We start from the raw sequence: 17,816 nt of genomic DNA on the forward strand, positions 1-17,816 counted from the left end.
AATTTTTAGGGGATAAAAAATATGACTATAACTACCGTTTAAATACTAAAATACGTTCACCAATGCTATGTTAAAGTGGTTTTGAACTATATCCTCGTTGGGTGCCCCTGGCAATGCTGCTGGTTTTTTGGCCGTCTTAGAACTGGCAGAGGCTCGGCTAAAGCGTTTAGTTTGTAAAAGCTCTCCCTCCGTTAAGAACCTCTCTAAATAAAAATTTCTGTAGTGATACTTTTTCGGAGCACCATTTGCTATTTGTGCTTTTACGAAATGAAATTTCATTGAATTTTTTTCGACTTTGGATGGTAGCAGGACACCACTTGAATCTAACTTGAAGTAAAAAAGAACCATATTATGTCCTCGCGCCCCAGGTGCAAAGACACATGGCGTTTGTCAATAATAAGCGAACACAGTCGATGATATTATCGTTAAACAATGAATCAAGCTTGTCCAATAGGCGTACTAGATCGCTTTGAAAACAAAGCACTCTGCCATGGTGTCAGTATAAAAGGCAGATAAAAACGTCTCAGTTCCTTGTAGGCAGTCTTATCACAACAGAATCCTCGATCGCCTCTTTGACTTCGCATATTTTGCGAAGAGCCATTTGGACCTAGCTTCAATCAGTTAAATAATGGAAGAGGTAGAATCAGCAAGAAACGAAGACGCTGATGAAGAACGCAGTAACGAGGTGAAAAACTCTCGTCGAAAGCGGTGAGTACGAGAGTAGATTGCCAGACAGACATCGAAACAACACTTTGCTGTGCAGTACTTAACTTATCCAGAATGCCGGGGTTAAATACTATACCACTAATTATTATCAGCAAGGTTTACCAGAGCGTGTAAGAGCAGTGTTACAGCTATGCTAGACATGCAAATTTTTAGCGATAATACTTCTTGTATAACTGCGAATTAGTAAGACAATTCCTGTTCATAAATGCTAGTACACACATTGGAAAGAAGAATATGCGATTATACGAGCAACTCTTGTATGATTGGATTAGAGAGGTCCCTAAGTGCGGAAACCGCTAAATGGTTTTTGCCACCGACACTTCAGGGTTTCGCGTACAGTATTTCAATAAGCGCGACATACATCGAAAAGGAATATTCAATAAACATGAATAATATGCGATGCGCAATGTCTGTTTATTACTGAGAATATATTAGCTTTTGTGTGTTGCCAAATCTTTATTGAACATGCAATTTCTGAAATGTAGACCGCAACAATAATATTTACCCGAGTTTATCTATTGAGCTCGAAAAGAGCGAAAAAAAAAGAGACCCGATTGAATGGCAAAGATGGAGGAAATGAGCGCCTTTTTGTTAACAGTTCTAAGGCTTCTTGTGTGTCCTTTGCATTACAAGAGTAAGTTGTTACAAGATATCCTCGCCTAAAAATGTTGACATTGAAGTCATTCAACGGAGCTTCTGCAAACACAAACAAAGTCATACCGGTTTTGAAGTCTTTGTGCTGTGAATGCAAGATTTGATAACAAGTCGCTATGCCTTTTATGCCGAGAAAAGGGCAGGAGAAAGATAATAAAAAATTCAACGGATAAAATGCATAAAAAAGATTTGCAATCCGATTTATTTTAAGACACCTATAAGCGGCTTTCGTTATCCTATGGTTTTGATTATGGCTGCAAAATTAGACTAAACAAATGTCTCGCTAAATAAACAGTTTGGGAAAGTTGTCAGGATAATTAACACAGCCAATAGCAAAGAACAAAGTCTATTTTTATCATAATGTTTTATTACTGCGCATTATATACGTAGTTCTTGCCTACTATTAAATGGTCAAAACACGGTAAAAATATTAAACGACTAACATTGGTGGGATATTTAAACTTTCCTTGAATTGACTGATGATAACCTTTCAACTTTCAGTTAACAGTAATTTTTGATCTTTTAGCGCTGAAAGAAGGAGAGTGTTAATAGAGCCAAAAAAAAATCTTTAAAGCAGAGCAAGTTGTAGCGAAATAAAAGGTGTTGTGTTTCATTCCACACTGTTTTCAAACAAAACTACATACTCACACTTCGTGTCATCAGCTAGATGCGATAGCGATATGTTATGAGGGGCGAGCGAATAAACGTGCGACTCCTTTCGCTAGCCGCACTAACCCTCACAAATAACAGAATTCCTGTCAGTTCGCGCGGTTTCAAGAGACAGGCGTGTTTTACGAGAATGCTCATTAGGTAGAGAGCTCTCGCTTGTCGATGTGCATTCTCTAGTTTTGTGAGGCTCGGCGACTTCATCCCCAGAATCATACTGATTCCCTAGTACACCATCTCATGTGAATGAGCTATTGTAGCATGCAAGCGATTTTGCGCGCGTGTCACGCGCAAAAGTTCCCCCTCCCTACCTCTCAGATAGGAAAGTAAACTGTGTGTTCTCGCGCGATCGTGTGCGTTACTTCTCCCTGTCCATTCCCCTTCAAACGCCTACCACACAGGCTCCTAGGAATGAAGCAATACGAAGTCTGTATCAGAATCATCAGTTTCTGGAGATTAAATACACGGGCTCAGAGAGAGCTTGATTTTAGTCGACCACCTGCCAGGTCACGTGACTGGGTCGCTCGCGTGACAATTTTTAAAGAGAGAAAAAAAATTCGGTTCTCTGCCGTTTCTCGGAAAAAAACATCAGAAAGATCTCTGTGATCTTTATGGCTAAAAATTTTCCAGTTTTATATATCTTGGGATGTTTAATAAAGCAACAGACCTTGGTAAAAACTGAACAGTGGAGAATATTTTTTTAATGTACGTTTAATGACTCGAGAGATTTACATCGACGCAGTCAAGTAAGTGCACGTCACAAGGAACTTACTCGAAACTGCAAGTTTCTTTTTACTTTCAATAAACGTTTAAGAAAGTAATATTTTGATGTACTTTTACTCGGTGTATTTGGATCAGAAGGAACATTAGGAAAAGACAAATCTCGCTCATTTCTTCCCGCAGCAATTTCATCAGGATGTATGTAACCTGACCATCACAGACTTTTTTCTGCAACCGGAATTTTCAAATCTGGTTTCTGATAACTCAGAAGGAAAGCCTGATAGTTATAGGCTGTGCAAAAGCGACCAAAAGATTCCATCATGCTATCTCGGAATTGTATAATACGCCTGAACATTTTGCATTTAATTTTCACCTTATTACGTGCACGTTATCTGTTTCGGTTATTGCTTTCTGCCAGCGTCAAAAGATTGTGTTATCAGTCTAGTCTTCTCTCGTGTAAATAATATATGTGCAGATTGTTACATTCTAGCAGATGTCAACTTATGAGCGAACCGGCAAAATTGACAGTAGGGAGAAAGAAAAAAACTAACAGTTGCGAAATAACAAAGAGATTAAAATCTAGCCATAAAAAAGCACTGAATAAAAATTCACCGCTTGTTAAATTATCCTGAGCATGGTGAAAACTGGTTATTACTCAGGAAACATTGTAGAGTTCTGAAATCTTCGATCTCCTACGAAGTAGTGCGCTTCGGCCTATACGTGTGGCAATTGACCGTGTACAATAACTGTTCTACTGCACATATGTGTAATAAACCTGATATGAATCCTCTTTAACCTTAACAATAATTGTAATATTAATGATAATAATATGAGTGCCTATTAGCGTATGACCAATTTACATTTCACTATCATAGACCAAAATTTTGATGAAATAAACAATATTAAAAGATCCTAAAATACTAATTTACAATTGCAAGGTCACGCAATTATCGACTTTCTAAAATTAGGGGACACACGCTTGCCTATCGTAATAATAATAATTAATAATAATAATAATAATGATTAATGATAATACTTTTATTATGAGAACATATCAAAACTATGTTGCTTGTATTTTTGGAATGCTCGTAATCAGTATACTTAACCCCAGTAGTAGGAAGAAACGTTTTGTCAATCTCTTGCAGGGTGCGAAGAAAGTCAGTTTTACAGCCTGCCATTCGGGCAAGCTGCAGCTAGCATGTACTAGCCCACAAGTCATTTTCAACTAGCCCCAAAACCCTTTTTGATTAGCAGGATTGATAAGAATCCTTCTGTAATTTGAATTTCCCCCAAAAACAGCACTTGCCCGTCGGGCAAGTTAAGAACAAAAATCGCTGGTCCAATAGAAAAATCCACTAGCCCCGGGCTTTCGGACACGATTTCTTTGCACGCTGCTCTTGTGAAATGTTGAAAGTTATTTCTTGACTGTGATCTCGCTGAACTTGAAGTATTTTGAAAAAAGTTGTCCAGTGTCGAGATGCCTCTCAGATGGCATAAATTTCGTGTTCTATTATCTGTTTCCACCTGGTCCCCAAATCGCTTATTTCTCAGCATCACGTTCTGCCGATTTCCTTTAATTTGAACTTCCGAACAAATTATAAAGCATTTAAAGGGTTTCCCCTTTCTCTCAAATGGGTTTTTATAATGTAGTCCCCTCGCACGCGCCAAGAAAAACGCACGCTCCCTGCCCTGAAGAAACTCAACTCAACTGTTTTTCGGTATCTAGGTTTCCGGTTCGAACCGCAGAACCATGTGCATTTAGTCAAACATAAAAGAGTGAAATAGCTCCATCAATGATGATGATAATGATAATGATTCCGAAGTTAATGATGATGCATATTAATATCATCATTATTATAATAATAACACGATAAAGATTTCTGGCGTAAACCGGAAGTGAAGGAGAAGTTGGAAAGAAGCTTGTGGCTATTTTTGAAAATTTAACTAATCAAACAATGTAAATAATAACACAGATTGGCGGATTGGGTGATCGTCTTAAACCATTAACTTAATAAATGTCAGGTCTCCTGAGAATATTATATGTCTTCTTATTGCGTGTTTTTTTTTTTTTTTAATGATGTTCATGTGCGGAACGAAAGTGAATATCAAGTGTGCACTTCTTATTTAACGCACGAATTATTTTGTAAACGATTGCATTCAAATTAAAAAAAGAGGCGGTTTGAGTATTAAGAAGTGAATACGGAGAAAACTATATGTGGATTATTCTTATGGTCTGTAAATAGAAATTGGATAAAAGGTGGATGTAATGTTTTTAATTGCTCATGTTACATAAAAATAACATACACTCCACCCCACCCCAGCTAGTACTACGCGTTCTTAACAACAAGCACTCAAAAAAGTATGTGGCGAGTATAGCCCGCAGAAGTTTGACAAGTATTGTTAAACATACGACGATTCGAAGTATGTTTATTTTGAACACAACACGAAACGAATGCCATGCTAACCTAAGGACGGTATTGTTTAATTTAAGGACAGCTAAATGAACTGCTGTAAATGTTCTATTTCCAGAATGCCGCTGTTTGGTAAGAAAAAGTTCGACGAGAAGATCACGAAGAAATATGTGTTTCACGAAGTTCTGGGGACGTAAGTATAACCACGAAAGCATGACAGATAGTGTGTAAAATAAGATTTGAGCAAAGTGTAAAGTTCCATTCAAGTCTGCGATTAGACGTGCTAAAAGTGATGTCAAATGGTTTCCTCTCCTGAGCGGTTGATACTTGAGGTGAAACCTTTAGGTTTTAAAACATAAACAATTCTGACCGACTTGACTGTTGCTCATTTTCACAGGGGCGCTTTCTCCGAAGTTGTTATGGCCGAAGACAAGACAACTAGCCAATTATATGCTGTTAAATGCATCAACAAGCGGAATCTTTCCGGCAAAGAAGATGCAATCGAAAACGAAATCGCTATCTTAAAGAAGTGAGTCATTACTAGAAATAATAACCGGTCCATGTTCATTTACATCGCGACTGCATGCTTTGCCTAGCCAGTCATAAAATATTTCTACACGCACGACAGTGCGACGTTTCGAACGTTTGCCGTGTATTTTAATTAAGATCATTCGTTCTTTGAGCAATCGGATCATTACTTACTTTTGTCTGTGTATTTATTCTACCAACAGGGTCGACCATCCCAACATTATCCGACTGTGGGAAATATTCGACAACAAAACCCACCTGTATTTAGTAATGGATTTGTAAGTAGCTCAAGCATTTTTAAACTCAGTTCTCACATACGCCATGTTAATGGCTTTGTTCAAATCTTGATTAAAATTTAATCAAACTTCTAGAGGCCAAACAGCGAGTGCTGTTTGATAATAATTATCTCGCTGCAGCTTGCCCTTTGAATTTGATAAACGCTCGGGTGGTGATCTGTCAAAAAATTCTAGCGATCTGTTCGACCTTAATTTGCTACATATTACTCGGGTTTAGTATGCCTCTTCTTAATTTTCTTCCAATTTCAAATTTCAATTCCCTTACTTATTTGCTCAAGGGTGGTGAATTCATTTGTCGTGATCAAGCAATAATTTGATGTTTTACAGACGATGTGGGCTTGAAGGTATTAGCTGTATCACGCTGTTTGATATTCATAACACGAAAACATTTCCTGGTCGATCTTGCACTTGTAAAATACTCTTGAAGCAATTAACGTCCGCGGGAGTTCTTCCACGAGAATAAATTTACAATTTCGAACGTGCGTTTTCCTTAATTTGAAAATTGCGTACGGCGAGACTATAGCTCCAATTCACGCTTTTTTGTTTCTCTTTTAACATTGTTTTCCTTATTTTAGAAGGGAATTATTTTCGATCCCAAGGGGTTATCACTAATAGCTAGTTAATTTCCGCTGATCGTTTGAGTCAAAGGCAAGCTGACGTTCTGGAAATATAATGTAAACAAAAGAGAACTTTGTCATTCCAAAGTCTAGCCCTAAAGTCGCGATTTAATCCCAAGCAACTCAACATTTCTAGTCAAAAAAATTAAAGATTTGTAGTTTTCTTTGTTAAAAAATATGCTAAATAAACAACAGTCTTCGAAAGTAATTAATCATATTTGATAGGTTTCATGTTTATTGCAACAAAATTTGAAGACTGCCAGATTTATTCCAACTTCACAACCAGAAGCTAAGGGAAAAGTAATCTAGGATTTACTGGGGGTCAATAAATGTGTCAATCCAGTCACAGACCGAAAACTACTGTTAATGGCGCGACCGTGATCGTGTCGAGTTCTTGGCGGTTTAAAATAAAATATGCATGCTGCCTCTTGGATTTTGGAAACCAAAGGCTCAGACCCTCTTGTTATCTTCAACTAAAACAAACTAGCGGGTTAATTTCACATTTAAAGCATGTAGATGATTATTTTGGCGCTGTGTGATAAAGACTTGAACTCTGCATCTCTCATAATTTCACTTTTAATCTTCTATGCCAAAAATTGAACTTTAGTGTGAGTTCGTACGTGCGCGCGCGTGGGCGAAACGCTGAACGTCATGTGGAAAAAAAATCCTTGTATAGAGAAGCAAATGCTGAACGATGTCATCCGAGTTAGAAGCAGTGTTTTTGATTGAATATAAAATTTTAAGGCTCTTTCTAGATAAAATGGTATAAACTGTATAATTATTAATTTTTTTCTTTTTATAACTGAAATTTTAATATTTCAAGAAGTCAAATATTGATATCTGTTTCTTAGTAATTGTTTGTTTCTTTACATGACATGGCAAGCATGGGGCATTCTGAAACTAAGAATGATGATGACGTGCTGTAGGCAGGTGCTCTGAAGTTGCTCTGAACAGTTTCAAATTTTGCTACATGTAAACCGTATTATCAGCACAGATATTCTCTGTACTCTCCTTCCTATGTATTTCTTATGCATGGTAAAGGTTATCGGAGAATTTGCATAACTATCAACATGTTCCTTTATGCTTAGTGATTTATTCCAATTATTATGATACAATAATGATGATGATGATGACTAAAATGCTGCAGGGGGGGGGGGGAGGGGAGGGTGGGTCCCTTGGTCCTACCCCCAAAACCACCCAGGGTTAATTGCCATCATCATTATTTGTTGCATAATTTAACTCAGTAATTATTAACAATTATTCGTTGAGCCCGAATGAGCTCTGAGTCAATAGCCCATGAGGCCGAAGGCCAAATGGGCTCTTCACTCAGAGGCCATGAGGGCAAGAGGAATAATTGTTTTAGTAAAATCCAACAAGTTGGTCAAAAATATCGAGAAAAAAAAAATTAGCTAGTTAAAGCTAGATTTTAATCCTTTTTTGCCGCCAAAAAGCCTGCGCTTTTTGCTACTAGTGGGCTATAACATATAGCCTTGTAGTAGCTCAACCAATCAGAACACAGCATTGATAATAGACCACTAGTTGGATTTCACTAATCAGAGATAGGCCCCGTGTCTAACATCCCATAATTTCATTTCAGGGTAAAAGGTGGAGAATTGTTTGACAGAATAGTAGAGAAAGGAAACTACACAGAGAAGGATGCCAGTGACCTCATAAGACAAATTCTTTCAGCTGTAGATTATTTACATGATAAAGGCATAGTGCACAGAGATTTAAAGGTGACGTATAATTTACTACACAGCTATCTAAAAATTAATAGTTTCAAATTATTTGCATTCTATGTTATATCATATATTGCTTTAAGTAACATTTTGAAAGGTCTTAGCCACTCTAAATGATATTGTCGAGAAAGGAAATCTATGATACAGGCCATCTTTTTTGCTTAAAATGTGAAATTTGACAATGGCATATGCCCTACTCCCATGCAGACCTTTGATGACAAATGTCTCATGGTAGGAACTTACAAACTCACAAGGCAACCTGGCATGTTCATCCCCCCTGACCAGGGGAATGAACACGCTTGTTATTAACTGAGCTAAAAGTAAGTAAATCGTTGTTCCATAGCTGAACAGCTGTTACTATTGAATCTTCAAGATAATCTATTATATTTATTTTATGGATCAATCTTAGTCCCACATTAAAAAAGAATTGCCAGTGTTTATACTTACAGAGTTTTATCAGCTGTTATTAGTTAATCCAGAACTTATTTTGCTTTATATCTTTCAGCCTGAAAACCTCCTTTATTACAGGTAATTTATATTTTCAAGCTTTTTCTTTTTCAACCGTTAAAATCCCAATCTAAACATTTTGCGCTTAATATTGCCTCTCTTAGCAGGTAATTTATTGTGTACTAAGAGACAATGACTTCTTGCATAAATGGTGCCTTTTTACTAATTTACTGTTTCAGCCCAGATGAGGATTCAAAAATAATGATTAGCGATTTTGGATTGTCAAAAACAGAAGATGATGATAGTATGATGGCTACAGCCTGTGGAACACCAGGATACGTTGGTAAGTTAATTCATGTTTTAAATAAATCATTGTAAGGGTAATCTAAGGGATAACCTGTGGATGACTTTTGTCCCTGATTTTAAATTGAAATAAGTTTTGGAATTATGTCAGTTTTTTGGAAGTAGTACTATAATTTTGAAGAACCAAGGAAAACAATGTGAGGGTGAGAATAGAATGAGTTTCATGGATTTGTTATTTGCACACCTTCTCGCACTTTGTTTGCCCCCCAAATTTTGTGCAAGAATAAAATATCGTTTTCTATTTCTCTTGGGATGACTCCTGCATGAGCCAGACAGGTACAACGAACAGTCTAGTTTGCAGGTAAATTCCTCTGTATAAGAAGATCATGAAAGCAGCATGATAGATGCTGGCCTCTGATTGGGCAAAAAAAAATCAGAGAGAACCATTTAGATGATTCGTGGAGCTGGTTTGTTCAGAGTAGTATCCCAGGGGCTCTCTCACCCGTTATTGAAAACTTTCCCCGCTGTTTTTCCCGACCCAACTGACCGCCCCTGGGCCCAAGGATAACTCTAAGGTAAAGTTCAGTTTTTAAAAGATAATTTGCTTCTCATGTAGCTGGAATTGGCACACGTGAATTTTACGTTATATAATATGGGTACATTATATACAGATCACACCAGGAATACTATACCAACAAGGGCAAAAATTGAGGCCCTCAAAAACCATACCCTTTCGGGCAGCACATACCTCCCTATCTAGCCCTTATATGGGATTACCTCCCCCGGAATTGTGGGCTTCTTTTATAAAACTTTATCATTCAACTCTGTCCTTCAATTGCTCACGGATGTAGCTATATTTTTGTGTTTCATTCATATTTTCAGCACCAGAAGTCTTAAGACAAAAACCTTATGGGAAGGCCGTGGACTGTTGGGCACTTGGAGTAATCTGTTACATTTTGTAAGTTTGATAGTGTTTTTTGAAGGCAATTACAATTTTTATCTTCTTGCTGTTTTCCTTTTGTCTCTTATGTGCTGTATAAGGAGAATTTGATCAGTAATCAAGATCTTATGTCACATTTCATTGATCCCTTTACTTTTAACGATAAACCAGTGACAGCTATGAGCAAAACTACATTTCTTATTTTAGAATTCTCGTCATTTTATGAAAGCTGGACACGCAGCACATTTAAGTTTCAACATTGTAAACCCTTTATTTTTACTTATATATTTATTTTGCAAGATGATATTAGAGCTTAGAAAATTGGAAGTAAACTTCAATTACCAGTGAATTGTTTTCTCACTTGTTTTCACAATATTAATTGATGGTAATCTATTGTTAAGCTTAACATTAATTTAGCTTAAGTCTTTAAAGGTTTATATCAAATTACTTCTTAACTATTTTTTATCTTAAAGACTCTGTGGATATCCCCCGTTCTATGATGAAAGCGATGCAAATTTGTTTGCACAAATCATGAGAGGGGAGTATGAATTTGATTCACCGTACTGGTAAGTTTTTTTTGTTAATTGAAATCGTGGAGTGAATCAGTGTTGAACTGGTTAACACTCTGAGATTTTGCTTTCCTATCCTTTGCCCCGCATGATTTTGCCAAATGCTTTTGAATAAATAATTCATCGGGTTAAGAGGATTCTGTAAAAGAAAACAGACCATGCGTGCTTCTTCAGGATTCAAAATCAGTAGAAAATATTCGGTTACTCTGGTGAAAAACAGATTTTCGTGACCAAGACCATACAAATCACCCATCAAATGCCATCAAGAATTAACACTTCTTTTTCGGTGCAACGGAAGTATTTCGCTTACTGGATATCAAGTACAGTTAATCATGTTAAGGCTCCTATGAATTATTTCTCCGTAAAGTAATGTTCAAGTTTATCACGTGTGTTGCGACTCAAACTAGAAATATGTTTATTCATATGATGTCTTTCCTGCGCTGTCATCACTATGTAACTATTTTTACCGTTTTTTAAGATATACACTTACCGATGCTTGCTTTTATGGTCTTTAACGCATCCAACCGTTTAAGAAGCTTCGGTCCCTGCATGAAAACACAGACTGAAAACATAAACCGTCAAACTGTTTAAAGAGCTTCGGTCCCTGCATGAAAACACAGACGAAAGCAAAAAAGCTTATAGCGGCTGGAATGATCTCAGACGATAAGCTCATGTCTCTCCTTGTTATAAATAATCCACAAACTATTTGAATGTCTAACCTTTAACTTAACATAATAAGCTTAACTATATAAATCTAACTTACCGTGTTATGATTAAAAGGAAGCCATTCCTGAAAAATGGTGCAACCCACAATGCACTTTGCTTTTTGTCCACACCCACTTCATGTAGTTCTGAGTCACAAAACTGATCTCTTCTTTCTTTTTTATTAAATTTTTTTCGTAGGGACGATATCTCGGAATCGGGTAAGTATTAAAGCTCTCTTTTCGGACGTGCTAAATTGCAACCGCCGTAAAAAATGTTGGTATTAAAGGCTTGTTTATAATGGAAAGTGCACTTTGCTTATCCAGCTAGTTTACACGCACTCCCCTCAAATACTTCGAAACAAAAAAAATAATTTAAATACAACATAACAGGATTAAAAACCACAACTGGCAGGAGGCAACCAGTTGGCTATTTACAAGCGTGGCCGAGGATTTGAACTCGAGACTACCGAGAACAAATAAGCGGGACTCGAACCTGGGACCGCCGGATTGCGAGTCCGACTCGCTGACCACTCGGCCACTCCGTCTGCCTCCAATGACTTCACAAAGTCATTTTTGACTGTGGCGTTTTGACAAGACATCACCGAATTTGACATCGGTTAACCTACTCATTACTGATAATCTAAAAGAAATTCATTGAGAACAAAAGTGTAGTTTTAACATATTTTAGCAATAAACGGAATTATAAGCCTTTTAATACTTCCGCTGTTTAGAGTTTGTTTTCTTACCGGCGCTTGTCTTTGCGTGGTCTTTTCCGTTAGTAAATTATGTGCGTTTTACTGGTAATTTCAGCACAACATTTTATCACGTGTCTACTACAAGTCGACCCCAAGAAACGCTACAACTGCAAACAGGCATTGGATCACCCATGGTACGCCATGTTTATCTTGTTTATTTTACATGAATAGTTTTTCTTCCAGTGTTCTCCGGTTCCCTTGAAAATTTAACACGGCTGATAGACTACTAATCAATAGAGCCTATAGTAACCCAGACTTATACCCCTGGGAAAACTCCCTTATGACCATAACCGGGGTACTTGTCCTTCCTATGTGTGATCACTGGAGGCCTGAAAATTTGTGGATCGGTTCCGCTTATGGTTACTTGCATTTAAAATGTTTAAAGCTTAGGGACGTTAAAAAACTACAATGGTCAAACACGATGATTATACGCGCATGTTGCCACTGAACACTGCCTTAGTTTGAGACACGCTCGCAAAACGAGTCGTCCTTCCCCGTGTTTGTAACATCGGAGTTCTGTTGCTGGGCTTGAAAAAAACTTGAATCCCAGCTTGTCCTTTGGGAAAGTCGCTCTCACATCATGCTTGCCTGAGGCCCCTTTTTCCTCGTCTTAGTTAATGATTTTGTTAGAGGACAACTTATCTCGACCAGGAGCCTATTACTAGTAATCGGCTCCTGCCTGGAAGGCCTTGTCCATGGGACAAGTAAGCTCGGACTAACTGACTGGACTTTTACCTATATTTACGGGTAACGACGAGCGACAATTATATTATTTAGTGAATCTAGATTCTAATTCACTGAAATGATAAATGAAGAAACAAGCTGTAGCCTCGATCGTAACTAAATGCGCTTTGACTTGAAAACTCTTCAGTAAAATGGCTTATTCCTGTTCTTCAGTTAATCTCTGTTTCTGGTTTCCTTTGTTATTTCAGGATTTCTGGTGGAGCGGCCAGAGAGCGCGACATTCACGCCTCAGTCAGCGAACAAATGAAAAAGAATTTTTACAAAGCAAAATGGAAGGTATGATATGGTGATATTTTGGGATAGTACTCTCTTGTTTGAAATAAATAAACATATTAATAACAATTTTTTATTAGTAGCTAGGAAACCTAAATGAAACCACGGGACTTAGTATAACATTAATACTCTTTAATAAGCAGGTCTTCTGTAATTAACTTGTCTCGCAATAAGCCGTTTCTGGGTTGCCTCAAGCCTCTGTTTCAAAGCGAGGCTAAGTGCAAAACCATTGATATGAAAATGTTTTTTATTCTTATGTAAATTAGCCCGCGAAAACATCCGTTTCTCCTCGCTCTTCGCCGCTAGGGACGTTTCGCGCGGAGGAATCGTTTCTGCGACTCAGCGACAGAAATTCCATACTGATGACGTAAAATGGAATTTCTGCCGCTGAGTCGCAGACTTTCCTCCGCGCGAAACGTCCCCAGCGGCGAAGAGCGAGGAGAAACGAATGTTTTCACAGGCTATATGCAAATAAAACATATTTTCACAACAAAGGTTTTGCACGTAGCCTCGTTTTAAACTGGAGAGGTTTTGGAGCTCAGAAACGGCCTATTTTATTTTTGACGAATTTCTACTTCTTCCTTCCTCTTCCTCTCCCTTGGTCCCCCGTAGCCAGAGTGGGGACGACTAGGGGAGGGCCCTTTTTGGAGTGATGTTAAAGCCATTTTGAAATAAATCACTCGATTACTTGTACTGTCTACTTATTCTTGTTCGCTTTATTCCTTTTTATCTTACAGCAAGCGTTTAATGCCACAGCTGCCATGAACCGATTGAAGAACCTTAAACTAGGCGCTGATTCAGCTAGAGCGTCTGAATCGAACAACAACGCCAAAAAAATTTAACAAGTTGGTCTGATCTAGGGACTGTATTTTATATGATATAAATCTTGATAGATCTTTTTTACAGTATAGAATTTCAGAGCAACCGCCATGTTTTCTTGGCCCGGCCTAAGAAGCTCATTATTTTAGAACATAGTCTTCCCCACCCCCTTACCCGTGGGAGGCGCTGGGGTGGGGGGGTGGGGGGAAGAGACACAGTCTCTCTCCTCCGCTCCCCCAATGGGTAAGGGGGATGGAGACAGCTGACATTTCAGACTATTTGGAACACTGAGGTAGTGTTATAAACCTGAGCTTAGGCTACTGGTCAAAAGACGCTAGTTCTTTTAATTGTAATTAGCTCCTTTTTTTTTTTGCTCTGGAGCCTTTCATAATTGTCTTACAAATTGAGATTAGTGCGACGATTGAAAGAGTGGAAAACTTTTGCATAGAGAAATAACAAAAATAGCAAAAGGATATGCGTTTGTTAAACGCGAGATTCTTCGTCAAGCGTATATGCTAAATGCACAGCTTCTTTTGCTTGCAGAGTAAGCTGAATTTTTTAGAAGAAATTTGTGCCTTGCGATGTTTCGTTTAGTTGAAAAAAAAAACGAAATTACAAATCGCTATTGATTATCTACTGTTTACACTTTAAAGATCCTAGAAAGGTTGAAATCTTAGGTGCGACGGGAAGTGGTGTCATTGCAAAGTTTTGAATAGTTTGAAGGTCCTTTCTATAAAATAATAGAATGTAAACAATGGAAAATTGTTGTTGACTCGTTTTTAACATAGACACCGAAATTTTTGATCGCCGGATTTCAGCAAAGACTGTCGGAAAGTCGCGCGCGTGTGACAGAGACGACAGAATTAGGCCATTTCTATTGCTCATACTCTGTTAGCTTCCGACCAAATAAGCGCGCAAGGTTTTACAGGAATTGTAAAAATGGCAATAGTTTCATACGTGCTACAAACAGCTTGATTGTGCGCTAACTTGCAAAAAAGCGATTCGAAATTGCGAGCAGAGTTCCAAGCTTTTCAGCAATAGGCTGTTTTAATTAGTGATTACCGGTAATTATATCTACAAATATTAAATATGGAATAAAGTTTCAAAACTTTGTGGTAACAAGTTTGTTGATATGTGGTTAAAGCACTTTGTTGTCTATTTCATGTATTTGACCTTTGGTCACTTTGTCCTCTTTTGTCGTGAGGTTCAAGAGAACATTGATGACGTCTCTATAAATAAGCTCAATTCTTACATTTGAGCTCATCGCTCAACAGTTTCTCCTGGTAATGAAACCAGTTTCTAAACGAAAACCTTGTTTGAATACCACGCCCTTTACAGGTGTAAACAGTGTAAATAACGGTTTCTAACTCCCTGACATCTTAATTCTTTCTATTTGGCTAATATTCATTTTTTTGTAGTGCGGCCTTCATGGGAAGGAGGTAAATTCACAATGCCAGTTAAAATTTATTTCGGCCATCTTTAATTAATGAACAACCTGTGAAATCTCTATTTGCATGCTTATTCGTAGGTGTGTATTTCCAATGACAAAATAGAAGATTAGTTATTGACCAATCAGAGCGCGCGCTTTACTTTTGTCAGGCAACCCATATGCTGTTTACTCTTCTCGCGGGGTGGGGGTTCTCAACGAAGTTTATACGGGGTGGCTCCTCCCCGAGGGGCAATCCCTTACCCTTTTATCACTAAACCAAGAGGATTTCTTGTCTCTTTCACGTCCATAAAGTGCGTCTGTTAAGCTGTTAGCCCTTTATGGTCCTTTCACACGGCGAAACGACAGATTTCCCTCCCTTTTATATAATTCAACTAGTGTAATCCTTACCATTTCCTGAAGCCTAAAATAGCTACCCCTTTTCGGCGGAGCCTTCCCGTATAGGCCTTATACAAGGGAGTACCCCCTCCCCCTAGGTTCCCCTGTAAACTCCTTAGTTGTCTGTTTCTGGTGCATCTTCGCAATGAGTAAACTGTACAAGCGAAACAGGAGAGGAGCTACAAGCATTTGTCCAAAGATTCAGATCATACAGTCTTCCTCTTTTCCTGGCAATTCCGTCGGCTAAATTTTCCACAGCTTGAATTTTCCGCATCTTGGTGAGGCGAGTATCGGTCTGGCAACCACTTTCTTCGTGGCCTGTTCGTCGTAAGCACTGCATCCACGGTGTTCTGTTAGTTGTACACAGTTTAATTAATTCAGCTCTGAACTTCCGGTTCAACGCCATTATAAGACAAGGGTTAACAGCATTATTCGCATGCGCAAAGAACATGATAAACAACGACCAATCAGAATCCACGCTTACATTTCCGTCATTTTCAAACGCCATGTACATGTAAAACACGTGAACAGGAAGCCAGCATGACGCAAATGTTGCTATGACGACGATGAGCATGCGTATTACGCGGCGTTTTGACATCTCAACTGCGTGTCTGTGAATGCTGTGGATGTTACCTGGAAGGGTTCGGAACCACAGTTTTCGACAAATAAAAATGTACAGTATTGTCAGAAGTGAGAGAGGGAAGGCGTATAAAAAAACGAACAAAGAAGAAAAGTGAATTTTAATGATGACACGATTAGCCACAACGTAAATGCATGGATGCTGGCGGGAAATCTCCTTGACACCATACATCGCAAGATAAGGGGACATCAATACCACAGATAATATCCATATCATACAGGTCAAAAGTCTGGTATTTCGTATCAATACGATGATTTTAGATGGAAATAGAATGGCGTAGAACTGATTCAATGAAATACCTATTAAAGTCAATACGAACCCTGCAGTGGAGATGCCGTTTAGAAAATATATGAATCTGCAAGAGATCTGCCCAGGGACACCATCAAACCATGCATTAGCAACGAAAAGATGCCTCGCTGAATATGGCATAATGAACACAGTTACCAGAAGATTGAACACCGCTATGTTAGTAAACAAATAATTGATAGTTGTCTTCAAAGAGGGTCGCTTGAAAACGATGTACACAAGTAAAATATTTGCACTTAGGGCCACCAAGAAAATAATGATATAAGCGACTGTTAACAACGATACTGTTGCTGTGTTGAAAGGAAGATCCATGATGAAGTTCAAAAAGTTGATTCCTTTATGCTACGATCTGCAAATAGAAATCAAGACAAACGATTTTTTAAAAGAAATTAGTTATTTTTTTGTATGGCCTGAAAAATCATAGTCACTAGAGGAGACTGGTTATGAAAGGCTGCAAACCAACGGTGCTTCGGTTTACGTTGAAAGATCTCTGATGATGCACAATTCAATTGTTTTTTGTTCACAAATTGTGATGGAATAAATCAATGCAACATCAGTTTATTGGTCAATAAGATCCAAATGATAGGATACCTATTGAATGTAGTAAAAACCCTTGAATGCAGAGGTCCACTCAACGCGTAAATAAAACCGACTGGTTCTTTCTTGTCGGATCTCTAATGTAGAGATGCTAACGCCAGACGTCACTTTAAGTGGGAATTAAAACAAAACTGAATTCAAGGCTGGCAATACAACAAAGGGCTGATTTATTTGAGACCAATATCTCGGCTGACAAAATCAGTAGCCTTCCTTAGTGCCAGAGCTACATTGAAAAGAAATACTATGACGGATGCTAAAATTTGAATTTAAATTTACATTTGAATTTACATTTTGAACTTGAATTTAAATTTAAACTTACATTAGAATCTGGCTATCGATGTTCTGCACCTTCAAGTCCCCAAAATCATAATTAAAACAAAGGATTCTAACAGACTTCATAACCATTCTACTCTATTAGTTACGGTATAACTGACAAAACAGACAAATGTTGAGACAATGTATTGTAAGTCTGTGAAGAAAAATCCGAGTCTGATTCTTATGAGAGAAATAGAGATGGCTCAGTTGGCTGGTAGTAGC

General features: G+C 38.0%; 2 protein-coding genes across 6 annotated transcripts; one reads left to right on the forward strand and one right to left on the reverse strand.

Annotated features, from left to right (window-relative positions):
• Positions 1–481: 481 nt before the first annotated feature.
• On the forward strand, positions 482–15,033 carry LOC140922241 (calcium/calmodulin-dependent protein kinase type 1D-like). Of its 5 annotated transcripts, none has more exons than XM_073372227.1 (13): positions 491–708; positions 5,296–5,370; positions 5,575–5,706; positions 5,909–5,983; positions 8,216–8,354; positions 8,863–8,885; positions 9,044–9,147; positions 9,990–10,065; positions 10,521–10,613; positions 11,520–11,539; positions 12,131–12,209; positions 13,008–13,095; positions 13,830–15,033. In XM_073372227.1, the coding sequence occupies exons 1-13, from the start codon at positions 629–631 to the stop codon at positions 13,932–13,934; spliced, it is 1,089 nt and encodes a 362-aa protein (XP_073228328.1). In that variant the 5' UTR covers positions 491–628; the 3' UTR covers positions 13,935–15,033. The 5 variants fall into 5 exon arrangements, with proteins under 5 accessions (XP_073228332.1, XP_073228330.1, XP_073228328.1 ...); XM_073372228.1 differs by lacking the exon at positions 491–708 and adding an exon at positions 5,043–5,187; XM_073372231.1 differs by lacking the exon at positions 12,131–12,209 and having other exon boundaries at positions 482–708.
• Positions 15,034–15,851: 818 nt separating this feature from the next.
• LOC140923556 (QRFP-like peptide receptor) lies at positions 15,852–16,994 on the reverse strand. The gene has a single exon (XM_073373629.1). It carries the CDS (start codon positions 16,992–16,994, stop codon positions 15,852–15,854), a length of 1,143 nt encoding a protein of 380 aa, XP_073229730.1.
• Positions 16,995–17,816: the final 822 nt, after the last annotated feature.

This window comes from Porites lutea, chromosome 13, assembly GCF_958299795.1.
Source record: "Porites lutea chromosome 13, jaPorLute2.1, whole genome shotgun sequence".
Lineage (NCBI taxonomy): Eukaryota > Metazoa > Cnidaria > Anthozoa > Scleractinia > Poritidae > Porites > Porites lutea.